General features: G+C 42.9%; 1 protein-coding gene across 2 annotated transcripts in view; it reads right to left on the reverse strand.

The window, feature by feature from the left end:
• PPM1J (protein phosphatase, Mg2+/Mn2+ dependent 1J) overlaps positions 1-15,552 on the reverse strand; it is a 31,728-nt gene continuing 16,176 nt past the window's right edge. For both annotated transcript variants that reach the window (XM_077334922.1, XM_077334921.1), the window contains exons 5-10: positions 9,393-9,477; positions 4,773-4,891; positions 4,223-4,286; positions 3,439-3,546; positions 1,753-1,904; positions 1-848 (exon numbers count right to left, since the gene is read on the reverse strand). In XM_077334922.1, the coding sequence (XP_077191037.1) occupies positions 701-848; positions 1,753-1,904; positions 3,439-3,546; positions 4,223-4,286; positions 4,773-4,891; positions 9,393-9,477 (676 nt within the window). In that variant the 3' untranslated portion in view covers positions 1-700. The remainder of the gene's footprint in view (positions 849-1,752; positions 1,905-3,438; positions 3,547-4,222; positions 4,287-4,772; positions 4,892-9,392; positions 9,478-15,552) is intronic.

Genomic DNA, 15,552 nt, shown 5'->3' on the forward strand with positions numbered 1-15,552 from the left:
GAGTAAGCAAATTTTGCTACAGTACAGTCGTTTTTGTCATTACAGTGAGAAATCCCCGATGAATGCATAAGCAGTGACTACTTCTGACTGACAGCTGCACAGGGCCTTGTTGTAGGAATTCCAAGGAACCAACTGAAAAGCAGCATTTACTTTGTTCTACTTCAGCAGTGAGCAGCAGGGGCAGGGCAGGGCAGGGAACTCATTACAAGTCAAGGTGTCTTAGCAAAGAGAGTTTGAGCAGCTCCTTTATGGCAACAGAACCAAATTTTGCAACAAATCATACACTCCAGTTCTAATACCCAATTTGGAGAACATTTCCATGCTATTGTAACACAAAATGGCACCCTCCCCCAAGCCCCCTTCCCTTTCCTAGGATGATGCTGGCAAGAGCCCTGAATGAATGCAGCCCTTGGAACCTGGGATTTCCTATGGCTCTCAAGGGCCAATAGGGATATTCCTGAGAGGAACAGCTGTGCCTTGACTTCATTGCTGTGAACAGCTGAACAGCCCAATCCTATGTTTTGTGTCCCCAGCTGGAACGCAGCAAGCTGGGATGGAAAAGAGCTTAAGTAGGAGTCCTATGGTTTCAATCTTCTTCGAAGACTCAAGAACATGAATGTTTCCAATGCATGAGATCTCCAGTATGCAATAAGTGGCCTCTTTCACTCTAACAGCATGGATCAGACACCATGGGACTTCTTCAGGTGTAGTTTCCTGGGCCACCAAGGGGAATAACGAAGACTGAGATGTCATCACCAGAGCCTAATTTGTCATTGGCCAGCCTCCAGCCACGGTCCTTCAGAACCCCTCTGGACCTTACCACCAATTCCTGGGCTACCATAGTGTATCTGCAAAATAAGAGAGCCACTTAATTATTTCAACATGTCCTTTTAAAGTATGCAAATAGATTTCCATAATTATCTCATTCACTTCATAGAATCATAGAGTTGGAAGGGGCCATTCAGGCCATCGTTCAACCCCCTGCTCTATGTAGGATCAGCCCTAAGCATCCTAAAGCATCCAAGAAAAGTGTGTATCCAACCTTTGCTTGAAGACTGCCAGTGAGGGGGAGCTCACCACCTCCTTATATACAAATAGGCACTGCAAACAGTGAGAAGGAATGAAAAGGAAAGAGATAGGACTTTACGATTTGGTGTGGTAGGGTAGCACTCAGAAGTGGAAGATTGTCACCAGATTGGGAAATCTTATCACTGGAAGACATGAACACTCAGTGCAGCACATTGAATAGAGTTGGGCCAGGCAGACCTGAATTAAAATCCCACTGAAACTTCCTAAATAACTTCAGGCCCTATATCAAGGTCAACTCACATTTTACATGGTCCATCTGTAATCAGGTCCCCTGGTTCTTGAAAAATTTTAAAAGGAAGTGGAGAATGAGATTCAATCTGGATTGGGAACACAACACTAGGACAATCCTTTCTTGTTGACTGAAATTGACCTTCCTAAGCTGGTGGGAGTCCTAGCAGGGAAAAAAGACTAGGGCAATATGGGCATCTACTTTTTTATGGGACAAAGCACCCCTGAGGAGTCTGTATTGGTCTAATGGCTAGGGGGAAAAAGGTTAACTCCCTACCCCAGCACCAATCCTCCCAATACAAATAAGGACTGCTTGTAGTTGCCTTTTAATATTCCAAGACAATAGCTGGAGATCTGATCATACGTTTCCCACATAACATGCAATTGTCAGCCTCTTTCCGCAGCACCTGCCTACAGAGGTGTTGCCCTACTCACCTGCAAGGGTCATTGGGCTCATAACGCATGAGAACATCCAGCACTACATTGGCTACCTCTTGATTACTGGTGACATCCCAAAGACCATCAGTGCCCAGCACAAGTACGTCATCAGGGCAGTGCTCATATTGAGTGAGGTCATAGATGCGGACCTGTGAAAATCAGGAAATGCAGTCTTGTAAGTGTGGGGTCTTAGATTTCCTAGGTTAGCTGAATTTGAATTATTTAACATATCTCTGTAGTGACTCTCAGCTTAAACTTAAAGCATAACTAAAAGGAGGCACCTAACTGAGGTGTAAATGTAACTAACGAAGACTTTATTTTACTAACTAATAAAGACTCTATTTTATCATTTTTTGTATTAATAATGTACACTTATATAACTTAACAACCTTAACAACCTATATATATATATATATATATTTTCCGTACAACTAAGTAGGCTTTTATTTTTTCCTTTTTTCTTTTCCCTAGTGGAAATGAGGATGGCTCTAAAACCATGTTAAGTATAAATTGTTTATGATTGTTAAAATTGTTAAAAACTATGCAAACAAATGTTGAAACGATGGTAACAAAGTAGACCTCTTTTTAAATGTGGTGGAAACGTGAAAAAGTTTATAAGCTTTGGGTAAAAGTCCATAATATTGTAGCCATGTGGAGTCTTATAATCTTAAATGAAGAGAAGAGGGTTTTCAAGAACAATGGGGCCCTTATCTGATTTACCTAAGAAAATAAGTTAAAAGGGGATTGAAACGGGGTATCAAGTGTATCAAACGAAGAGCATAATCTTTTTCTTTCTGTATCAATAATGTAGATTACTTGCATTGCATTATCTTTAAATATTACAAAAGGGGATTGAAACGGGGAACTAAATGTATCAAATGAAGAGCATAACCTTTCTTTTTCTGTACTAACAATGTAGATTGCCTGTATTTCATTATCTTTAATCCTGGAAAATAAAAATAAAAATCTTATTAAAAAAAGAAAAGAAATGCAGTCTTACTGCAAACGTGACTAACTGTAGCAAGGAAGTCTTCACCCCCAGGAAACTGTGATACCTTTGCCTTGTACATTGCTGCACACTCCGTCACCGCCAGCTTCATTTTATGGGTGCCAGAAAAGGGCCGCTGATGAAGCAGCACTTGTACTGGACACAATCTCTGGGAAGGCATCAGATCTTGCCCTTGAAAGTGCCCATCTGTGATTTGGGTTTAGGATATCGGCAAGATATGACAATATGTTCATACACAGCCCAGATTTCAAGTTTTATAGAGAGGAGGTAAGGTCGCATACTCCCTTTGTATTTCAATGTCCATTTGGCACTTTCGCTTTATTTATCCCTCCTTCTAAGAGCTGTTCCAAATCTAGCCCTACTGATCTTGATTTCTCTGTGGTTCTGAGAGACCACTGAGGGTAAGGAGCAGCAACCAACATAATGGGGATGGCAACATTATATTATTCCTTTTATCTTTTCCTCTAGAAAGCTGAGGGTTGTATACAGCCCCCCACAACAATTCTGCTTAGGCATTGTGAATTCCATGGTTGAAAGAGAAGTGGAATCCAGGTCTCCTTAGGGAGAAGAAACCGCAGGAGTCCAGCATACCTCAGCTTGCTGAACTAAAGCTCTTTTTATACAGGGCCTTACTGTGTTCCCAGTGACCTAGATCTTGCTTCCGATGTGCTTACCTCTGGGATGCAGGATAAGAAAGGTTTGATGTAGATGTTGGAATTGTATACTTTGAGATCATGATCCCCCAGGCCTCGAGTCACCCCAATGGTAGCCATCATTCGTGCCTAAAGGACGAAGAAATGTCACAAAAAGTATGACCACATGAAGTTGCATCCTGACCCTGCTAGGTCAGGATGTCTACTGACAGCAATTCTCCAGGGTCTCTGGCTGAGAAAGCTTTTTCCCAACCTTTGTTGCCTTTAAGTGGAATAAAGGCCTTTTATTCTATCCAAAAGCAGTTGGAGGTGTAGAAAGCTGAAACTTCAAGGCATCAGAGCATTTATCTTTCTGTATTAGTAAGTACATGATTTACTTATTGTACTTTTATTTTATTATTCATTTATTTATATGTTCAGTTTATGGGCCTCCCATCTCACAGTGGGCTCAGAGCCTTTTCCTTGCACAGCATGTTTTTAGAAACTCCACAAGGAATACTAAGAGGAATAAACTAAGGCAGGAAATAGTAAACCATCCCTGAAGGTCCCTTGCCTAGCTGCCAAAGAATCCTCAGATCTCCTGGCTACACTACACATGCCATATAAAAATAAATCTATCCAGGACATGACATAGGGGAAAGGGTTAACTCTTCCTACTCAGTGCTGAGGTCCTTATCCAACCCACTACCCCCATGTGGTTTCTTTTACATAAAAATTAAAATGCCAGGACAGAACCCTGACCACCTGCCTCTCATCTAGTTGTTCACAAGAAGTCTTCAAACACTTTCTCGTGTCCTCAACACACCTTTTTACCCTCTCCATACACAAGTGGAAACTTCAGGTCATCTTCTTCTATCCTTTTATATGCCCTAGTTAAAAGAAACAAGCTCATTATGTATATATACTTGCACGCACACACACACTTTTGTTGCAATTCAGATACAAGCTACCATCATCTCAGAAGCAGAGAACTACAGAATGTTATTGGAAAAACAGAAGTGAATTGTACTCTGCCAAACAGCATAGCCAAACTCTTGTCAGCGACATTTAACTTTTGCCTTCTGTGTACAGACATGCCTATTTTGTCCCACAGTCATTTTTGATCACATTCCTGAGGCACCATTCAATCCGGTTTCTACAGGGCAATACCTGGATGAATGCACACACCACGGGCAAGGTCATATTCAACTTCCTCAAAGCAAAACAAAACTGTCCAGTTTTAATAACATGGCACAAAGGAAGCAGGAAGAAAGAAAGGATTTCTCACCAAGTAGGCCATGATGTTGTAAATGGAACATTTAATTTCTTCCTCTTGAATTAAAGTTTAGATTAGATGAAAAAAGAGGGAAAGTTACCAGCCATTCATGTTTTGGTCCCTGTATAGCATCTTCTTTCCCAGTTCCTTATGCTGGATTCTTCGGGGGAACTCCAAGTGAGTAAATTCATTCCCCAGCAACTCAGGTCTCAAGAAGCCCTGTAAGAGGAAAGAACAAGTGTACTCACAACAGTCACTTTGATCTCCACTAAAATCAACAGAGAACCAAGCCCCCAGACCCCAGAGGATCCTGGCACTGCAGAGAGGGATTCTAAAGCAGTTAGGCCTGTGCAAACGCTACAGGTAAGACGATGAATCAAATTGCCTGCTTGGCCATATGGTAAGATGTTAAGATTGCCTTTACACATAATAGCTCCCAGAGTGAATTGACAATCCACGAATGTGCAGGCCTTGTGATTTCCATCTCCTGTAAGAAAGGAGCATTTCTGTTTTTTACTTTCTATGTGTGTATTTTTTAAAATATAACAGGTAATGTTTCCTCTACACAAGTAGGTAATGCCCCATTCCTCTAAACTATCTGATGGATTGCTTGTCTCCTTATGCCCCCTGCAGGGCACTTCGCTCTGCAGATGCTAATCTGCTGGAGGTCCATGGCCCCAAAGAAGCATGCCTGGCCTCGACCAAGGATACGGCCTTTTCGTTCCTGGCCCTGACCTGGTGGAATGAGCTCCCGGGAGAGCCGAGGGCCCTCACAGGGCCATCAGAGTTCTAAAAGGCCTGCAAACTGGAGCTCTTCCGCCAGGTTTTTGGTTGAGGCCAGAGCCAGGAACAAGGGCACGTTATGCAATAACATCCAGTGTACCCCACCCTGGGTGGTGCACGGCTGCAGGGATGGGGGAAGGGATAATACTGCCAATTTTGTTTTATCCTCTTTTATCTTTGTTTTGTTGTTTGTTATGGAATGTTGTTTTATCATGTTTTATGGGCGTTTTATATTGTACCTCACTACGAGTCCCCAGAGAGTGGCAAGCTAAAAGAGTGGCAAGCTAAAAATCTAAGGAGTGAATGAACAAATAAATGAAGTTCCTCAATGAACGTTTGGGTTTCCAACCTTCTCCAAATGTAAAGTTTAGTCCATCTTTTCCAGACAGTGCAGAAAAAATAGTTACAGAAATTTTAACAGCTGTATTTTTAATTTTTTCATCCCCAACTGAAAGGCTTATTACAGCGATTTTCCAGACTGGACTTTACAACTTACTCCTTAGGCATATGCCCCAGATCTCAAGGGTATGTTCACACATTGCACCAGTACCAGTAGTGGCAAACGTCTGAATCAATCAAGTTAACACTTGACAAAGTAAACAAGGGGTTGAATCCTATTCTTGCCCCAATGGAATGAGTGCAGTCTTCTATGCCAAAGCTCTTTCTGATGATGCAAGATATTCTTGTCCCAATGGAATGAAAGTACAGGATCTCACCCTATGGTTACTCCCAGACAAGCTTTGTGGTTTCCATTTGAGTTTAGAATTGTGTTTGAGATTAACATTTAGAGGGGTTCAATTCATAAAACCATATAATAATAATATTTAATTTCTACACTGACCCTCCTCATATGGGTAGACAGAAGACTTTGCCACACTGGTGAAGAAAATGTACTCTACATATACATCACAATGTTATCTAACTAGAAGCTGAAACATAAACACCTATGTCTGACACTGACACAAAGATGTATTTTGGGGGGAGGTGGAGTTGTTCCTGATCCCAGTCTGCATGTGGGGTGTGTACATGTAGGCATACATCTATGCTGCAATTTGGCAGAGCAGAGAAAAGGAGTCTAATGTTGCAGTCTGGATTCTGTATTTGGCAGCCTTTGGTCTGATACTAGCTCAGGCAGATTCAAGTGGGTAGCCATATTGGTCTGGAGCAGCAAAACAAACTCTGAGTCCAATAGCACCTGTAAGACTAACAAAGCTTTATTCAAGGTAGAAGCTTTTATGTACAAGCACGCTTTGTCAGAAGAGTGCTTGCACAAGAAAACTTATGCCTTGAATAAAACTTTGCTGGTCTTAAAGGTGCCTCTGGACTCAGACTTTGTGTAGCTTATACAGTGGCAGTGATGAGATTTAGGCACACAAGTTATAAAAAGACAGGGCACAGTGGCGATGGCAGCTTCCCTCTCAAACGATAGCAGCTTTTGTGAATAAAATAGGAAATTAATCCTGGATTCGGACTTTGAAGAGACAATTTTAATGTATATTGTGGAAAGCAAACTAGGCACTCACCACAGTTTCTCACATTTTTATATGAAACACAACTGAAGAGGCATGTTTGGATTCAGCCTACATAAGGCCTGAGAAGACTACCCACACACAATGTCATCAGTCCAGAAGCCTGGTCTCAGACATCAGTTTTTCCTTCTCCTCATCTCACAGCCATTTCTCTTCCTGCAAAAGGAAGAGATTCTCTCTGTCCTCTTGGATTTGCTACCCTCATCAAGGCCTTCGGTTCCTACAACCTGTCAACATCCTCAAAAGAGGCAATTGTTCAGCAAGCAAATCCTTAGCTAAGAACCCAGCAATGCAAGTCCAGCAGAAGCATGTACATTCCGTCAGAAACCCTCACAAGAAGGACCCAGGGCCACCTTGCAAAAAAATGAAAATGGACAAAGGACATATTAGAACAGGATACCTCAAATCACGCCCTGAAAGGGAGGCAAACTCTGCTTTCTAACTCATCCAGATTGTGGGGCCTGATTTAGGCAGATTCAAGGGGGTAGCCGTGTTGGTCTGAAGCAGCAGAACAAAGTTTGAGTCCAGTGGCACCTTGAAGCCTAAGAAAGCTTTATTCAGTGTATAAGCTTTTGTGTGCCGCTATGCTTGACAGGAGATGGATGGAGCATAACGGCAAAGTCTCAGCTATTTGCTCTCAGCATTCCACAATGAAAGATACATCTGCCCCGAACTTTCCCACTTTAACATTTATTTCTTTTATTATGTTTCCCCCTGGAATCGAACCCAAACAAATGGTTTGATTCTGGAATCTATTACACATTTTCATTATGCACTATGTTAATTTACTGCTCACACTTTATTTATAAGCATGGACTGGTAATGGCCATTTCATTGTATTTGAGGAAGTGTGCACGCCCACGAAAGTTTATACCTTGAATCAAACTCTGTTGGTCTTTAAAGTGTCACTGGACTCAACCCCACATTCAGTAATCCTAAATATGCATGTCAATAACAGCAGGAACTAAGCACTGAAGGCTGGGGGAGGAAGGACAAACATTAGGCAGAAGGACAGAGATTGAATGAGTCCCATGCTCTTTATTTCAGGGGACAGAAATACAGCTATAGAAAATGAAACCCATACAATCAGGAAAATGGTTTAGAGCAGCATCACTGAGCACATTAGCCCGAAGAAAGGATCGTTACTCCACTGCTTCTTATGGCAAAGAGCTGGAGCCATAAAAGGGCTTTGGCTCAAAGCAAAGTGCTTAGACCTGTGGGGGAAGTGCTGGATTGGTTTTCTGAGTGGCAGTTTCCTTATCATAGCCAGCTGAAGAGGATCTGTTACTCAATGAAATTTCCTCCTCTCCAAGGCACAGAGGCTGCTTGGATAGAGAGCCGCAGATAAGATTCCATCTGGTGCCTTGCCAAGGAGGTATGCTCTGAGCCAGGAAACACAGCCAGCCAGCAGGGCCTCCACTGGCTCACACTCCGGATTCTTCCTTTCAGCTTCACTGGATTCATTTCCCTGCCTCTGTCTTAGGCTGCTTCCAGACAGGGGTGGAAGCAAAAAGGGGTCCCTGCCTCAGCAGCAAGCAGAGTAGGAATGGTCGGGAACAATGTCCACATGCCCTGTGTGACCATGCTGCTCCTTCACCACCACCACCAACAACAACCCTGTTCCTTTTTGTCCTGCTTGCACATTGTGCAAGGACCCCTCCCTCCGTCCTCAACCCCTCCAGGCCTTTCTTCTGAGCTATGCTACAGTGCAGGGTTTCAGGAGCCAAATGGCAGGCTCCTGTCACTTCCTTGCTCCAAATCACTTTATCTCAGAGAGTCTTCCCCCCCCCCCCCTGTATTTCAGGATTTTAATCTATGCTTTTATGTGTAGTGTGTACAGACACTCAATATTGTATCTTCAACAAGAGAACCCAGAGAAGAACTTTAGGGTGGGAAGCGCATTATGTGTTTGCTGAGATTATTTTTCTGGACTTTAAAAAAATCTTTAAATAAAACAATCCTGGGAGGGGGATGCAATTTAGAAGATGAGACAGGGGCAGGGTGAGACGGGTTACTTAATTATTGCCCCCTGCAATTTTAGCTGCCAGATATCACCAGCACAGCCTTATTTTTGCTCACATTGGGGGCAAAAAAAAATAATCAGATATACAAATAGAGTGGACCTCCCTATTCCACACCACACATTATGTTTGAACGTCAGTTTGAAAGACTCCTGGAACTAGTTGGTACGTGGCTCTAAAGCACAGCCCATGTTAGCTCTGGAGCCTGTATTTCAGCAAGTAGCCCCTCACAGGCAGTTGTCTTTTTCAGGCAACGCTCAGGGGCATTTGCAACTCACAATTCATACACAATCAGCCTCCAAAATACATTTGCGGTCAGCCAGGCAGTGTTAGGTGGCAGAGGTGGCATATTAAAACGCATCATATAGGAAGAAAGTTCTTTCTTACTAAAAACTGCAGTCTTTGCCTCTCTGTCTCTGGAGTAAACTCCCTGGACATTGGAATGATTTCCCCATTACGGATGACAATGGCCCTGCAATGAAACATGGAATGATGGCATTAGAGGGAGGGAGAAAGAGATCGAAAGAGAAAGAGGCAGAACAGGAAGGGCAAGCAACAGTTAAGTAAAGGGTAAAGGGTAAAGGAAAGTTGTGTTAGCCAGAGATCACTTGGCATGTGACTGTTTGCTTTGCAGAAAGGGAAATTCTGTGTAGGGAAAAAGCACATGTGCCTTCACGTACAGAGCATGGCACAAGTACCTGGAATGGGCAGCGAATGGAAACAGTGCAATGCTACATTTGGAATCGTTCCAAGTCTCCTTCCTCCACTGAGTCTTTTCCCACTGGGACAGACATTTACCACTGATGGGAAAAGATAACAGCAGGGGGCAAGAGATGTAGTATTGTATACTCCTAAATTCATGGGCACCAAAGCAAACAGTCCCTTTCCAGCCTCATTTTCTCTTTTTCGACCAAGAAATTTTTTGTCCTAGTAAAATTAATTGCTTTCTTTCTTGTTCACAAATTAAATTGCATCCATTATAAATTGAATATTATTCTTCATATACTTTTTCCATATGCTTTTTATGAAAATGCTTAAGCCACCTGTGCCATATTTTACTTGTTATTTAGAATTTTGTTTTCTACACAATGTCACAACTCCTTATTTTTGGCTCAAAAGAAGCTACCCTGAAAGGTATATCAAGTCAGGAAGAAGACAAGGGGTTGCACGGCCATTCACTGAAGCTTATGAATCAGCCAAGATACGAACACACATTTGTCTATCCAGTATCTTTCCCTATTTGTTCAGGGGATGATGTATGCAAAGCATCTGAGGAAGGCTGATACCAAGCCTGGAGGTATTTTCTCCACTTTCTCCTTGTGAGGCAGGAGAGGCTGGCAGTGTATAACTAGTCCAAGGTCACCCCCAATGAGCTTCCACGTCAGAGCAGGATTCTGAACACAAGGCCCCCAAGATCCCAGTCCACCACACTACATGGGATTCACCACCACAGCAGGCAAACTCTTGGCAGCCTATTTCTTTCATAGGCCATCCATATAGCTGTCAGGATGAGTGTCACATCTAGAAAAATATGGCACAGGGTGGCCGAAGACATTTAGGAAGAGAAAGACCACACACACTTATGAACATTTTATGAGGAAGAACAATTTCCATTAACTAGCTATTAGTAGCATGGATATGCTACTATAGCTGCTGAATTAGCCCTCCATGAGTCCTGCCTTCATCTTTGTTAATCATTTCAAATGAAAAGTGGGAGACGAGGAAACACACCCTGTTTCAGACAGTGAAATACAGAAGCAGAGTAGAAAAGGAAAATTACCAAACAGAGCAGAAAAAATGGCATGGGACCATAAAAACAGCATGGTTGATATTATGAGTCACCATGATCAAGAAGAGTGCACAAGGATCTTTATCAATGTATACAATGGGCATATGTGCAATCTATGCGCCAGTCAATAGCTCTTTTTATTGCTGACACACTGAGAGATGGGCTGATGCTCTGAAAAATCAAACCAGGTCATACAATCACCTGGCAACACAATGTTCAACTGAACTCCTATCCTACTTCACACTTAAAACTGGGAGATGCCTCTGAACAAACTGAGCAGACCTACCATCAGAATCCTGATGGCATTCTTCAGAAAATGGACAATGAGGGCTTGAAAATGTGATTTTGATTTAATGAAAATTGTGTGTATCTCTGGAATTGTGCACACAAGAGGACTTTTTATATGCTCCTGCTGAGAGATGCCCACTCCCGGAAACTCTGCTTATTAAGCCAACAACACTTGATAAGCAGCAATACATTCTCTTCATTTTTCTGCAACATCTACCTAGTAGGTAGGATCCAGTTGAATGTTTCCACAGACAGAACTTGTCACCTTCCCCACACTTACTGCAGCCCAAAACACCTATTTGAGGCAGCAGTTTTCCATGAAATTTGATTTCCTGATGTGAACCACAATGTCAGACAATAAGCTTCAGGCCTTCGTTTTAAAGTCCCGTGGTTTAAGAGTTCAAAATGCAGTTTTGGTTTTTGGTGGTTGGGAGATTGTCTGGTATTAGCAGCTACAGGGCAAAGTGAGAACAGAACCTCTTTTCATGATGAGTTGCCAGGAAAAAAAAACCAAGGTGGAATATAGGTAGGACTATATATTCCAGAGAGCCTCTTGTGGTGCAGAGTGGTAAGGCAGCAGAAATGCTAGCTGAAGCTGTCTGTCCATGAGGCTGGGAGTTCAATCCCAGCAGCCGGCTCAAGGTTCACTCAGCCTTCCATCCTTCCGAGGTTGGTAAAATGAGTACCCAAGCTTGCTGGGGGGTAAAACGGTAATGACTAGGGAAGGGAATGGCAAACTACCCTGTATTGAGTCTGTCAAGAAAACGCTAGAGGTCGTCACCCCAAGGGTCAGACATGACTCGGTGCTTGCACGGGATACCTTTACCTTTTATATTTCCAATAGCCACTTATGGCTGTGAAAGTTGGAAGATGAAAATCTTGGACAAGAGGAGAACTGATTTGTTTGAACTCTGGTGTTGGAGAAGGCTTCTGTGGGTTCCATGGACAGCAAAAGTCACAAACAAGGAAATACTACAAAGCATAAAGCCTGATACATCACTGGTAGGCAAAATCAAGAAACTCCAGTTCACTTACTTTGGCTATATCATGCGATCCAACTCAATGGAGATAGGATTGGTCAGTGGAAAAAGGAAACCAGGCCGACAAAGAATTCAGTAGTTAGATACAATCAAAATGGACACCAGCCAGAACATTAAACAACTAAAAGAAGCAGCGTAAGATCAAAAATTGTGGTGACTGTTGAGCCATAGGATCACCAAGAGTCAGACTTGACTCTTGGCAAAGTCATCATACGTATGCCAGTATTCTGGGGGAATTTGGGGTGGGTGGGAGGGGAACTCACAGAATGAAACAGTGCAGTTTCCCTGGATTTACAGCTTCCACTTTTTAAAAAGTACATTTCCCCTTCTTATAAATACAAAATATAAGCTTAAGTACCAGGGCAATGCCAGCTGAAATCTAATAAGCCAAAGGTAGATTCATATGGGTAGCCGTGTCGCGCTGAAGCAGCACAGCAAAACAGAATCAGAGTCCAGTGGCCCCTTTAAGACCAACAAAGATTTATTCAAAGCACGAGCTTTCGAGTGCAAGCACTCTTCCTCAGACTATGAACTGACCATCATGACATGGTCATTTACTAAGAATTATAAAAAAAACAATTCAATATGAAAACAATGCTAAATAATAATTCCATGAAAAATAAGAGAAAGAAATTTTTATCAACTAGCATAATTTATATAAAGTACAGAATTAAGTATTTCTAGGAACAAAACCTTGATTGCCTCAGTGCAGATGTTCCATTCACCACTGCCCTCAGTATGGGAGGCTAGAAAAGGAGCTGGCACAGCACAGTAGCAAAGAGAGTGATCTCTTTGGCCACAAACTCATTAGGTGACATTAGGCATGCTGCTCTATCCCAGCCCTACCGATACAGTATGGGGATAAACCTACTGTCCTTCCTTCCAAGGCTGCTATAGGCAGCACCACATAATGTCTTGTGTCATGTCGGAACACAAAATGCATTATATGAATGCTAAGTGGTAGGATTATTATTTAAAGAAGAGCCAGGAAAGAGGCAGTCACTGGCAGAGAAGTTTCCATGAAGAACTAAAGTCTCCTTGTGAAAACAGAGGCAATAGTTGTGGAATAATAAAACTATGCTGCCTTCTGTAGGTTTGGCTTGATAAGCAGTTTCAGACTGGGGAAAGGCATGATGTCACTTCTTGGGCAACTCAAAAGTGATGTCATGCCTCTCTAGGAACTGGCCAAAATAGTATGGTGAAACCACAACATTTCAGGCAATTCTGAGAGAGGACTGATATGAGTTCCGGGGTCCTCCTTATGAATGGTTTGACCACAGAGTTCCAGTCTATTTTTCTCAGTGATGGTGGAAAAGGACAGCTGGAGTCAGGGGATCTGGGGGACAGCTTGCCACCCTACTTCCCTAGATCAGGAACTCTAAATAACGACTAACTTTTAGTTTAGCTCATTAATAAAGTATGGGCTTTAAACAAGTGTCATCATAAAAAAAATGCTAAAAGGTGAATTGGGCAAGGTCAGCCTGTCCACAAAGAAGTGATATCTTTGAGTTACCAACAGGAGATGTACAGGAGCTTTTGTGAATCACAGCTCACTTCTCCAGGAACTGAACTGTGATTCATGAAATATCATATTGGAATAAATGTTGTTAGTTGGACTCTTATTTTTTTTACAGACAGAAATTTGTTTTTTTCCTGAAGGAATTCTGGGAAGTATATAATTTCCTGGATTTTCTTAGGGAAGTTACAACAATTGGCTGGCATAAAATTAGTAAGAATCTATAATGTAGCTATACTCAGAAATTTTACTCTTTCCTTTGTGCATCTCTGAGTTGCCTGTGACTTTCAGAATGTCCTCTCCAGAACACAGTTGATATCAAGGATGTTCCTTAGACTAGCTCTGTAATCAGATTTTCTACAACAGCTGAGAACAGCATTCATAGCTTGACAACAACAATTAAAAAAAAAAACATAGGCACCAGGATAGCATTTACACAGCAGATGCCAGGGTGCTGCAATAAAGCATGGTACTTGGCAAAATAAAGTTCAGGCTTGAAAGGAGACAGCAAAAGACTCAGGAAACACACACAAGGAAGATTAAAACTGATCAATTACAGTATCATAAAAGTAAACATTGAACATAAATTTCCTGTGGCCACTTTTTGCAATATAGAAGTATGCCTACTAGGACAGGTGCAACACTTCTGCTTGTGGTCTCAGATCCCACTGATACTGGTTTAAAATATAAACATCTATATAATGATCTATATAAATACAAACATCCAGGGATTCCCAAGGGAGGAATCCACAGACCTCTGGGGCTCCAGAGGGGGTCCACAGCCTTTCACCTCCTGTTTTAATGAATTTGGCTTCCATTGCTCTCCCTCCTGAGTGTGAGTACTGCAGCCTTCAGCCACCTCCTGTTTCTCCCTCACCCAGTTCTCTTTCAACCTTAATGGTTGTGCTCCTTACAAGTCGGTGAGTTTCCACAGGTGGGAAGGTGGGGCTGGACTCAGGTGGGGAGGTCAGCTCACAGGGAGAAAGAGGTGGCAGTCCTCATAACAAGGCTGTCCATAATGGCTGTGCTGGTAGGGCCTGCCTCCTCCTTTTCTCCCCTCCCCTCAGTGTTGTGCCCAATCCAGACGGTGGGAAGGGGCTGGGACACTCTGGTCTAGTTGAAGTGGAGCTGGCAGGAGGCTTCCCTCTCTTTCCCTACCTCCTTCAGCCTTCCTGACTCCAGCTCCTACCATGGACACCTTCCCCCAGAGAACTCGGAGGGTAGGCCATGGGCTCAAGTAGGCTGCCTGACTGTGCCTTCTGGAGCATAAACACTGCAAGAACATTCACAAGCAAACCAAATAGCCACAGCTTCTTAACAGATCCCAAGCAAAGATCAAGCTACATCCACAGTTAACTGCTGCAGCCACAAAACTGTACAGGCTCTTAACAGCTTTCTTCCTGGGGCTGGAATATGTTTTACTAGCCATATGGTTTCTTGTTGCTCAAACTCAGAAAATAATCTGATACATAACCTTTACAGATTCTTATAAAACAGAGTCATTGAGTTAAATCATCTTAAGCAGGGGAGGGCAGTATATTAATATAATCCTTATCCATTGTTGTTCCTCTATATATTTATGAAACAGCCTAGGGGGTGGGACATGTTCAGCTGCCCAAGTTGGAATAGGGCCAATCAGGGTGCAGCCAGCTTTGCCCTGATTGGCCCTGCCCCTGTGGCTTCCGCCCTCTGTCCCTGGACTCTAGCCTCTTTGCTCTCAGACTCCTCAGTGCCTGGAGCCAGCAGTAGGTAAGGGGAGAGGGCCCTGGGCAAAGGGTCGTGGTGGAGGGCCTGCTAACGAGGGCCTGCTGACTGCTCGTTAAGGACTGCTAAGGAGTTGACTACCTGACTGCTAAGGAGCTCTGTCTCTGCTAACAAGCTGCCCAGCCCCCACCCGCCCCAGGATCTGGCTGC

Source organism: Paroedura picta, chromosome 4, assembly GCF_049243985.1.
Source record: "Paroedura picta isolate Pp20150507F chromosome 4, Ppicta_v3.0, whole genome shotgun sequence".
Classification (NCBI taxonomy): domain Eukaryota; kingdom Metazoa; phylum Chordata; class Lepidosauria; order Squamata; family Gekkonidae; genus Paroedura; species Paroedura picta.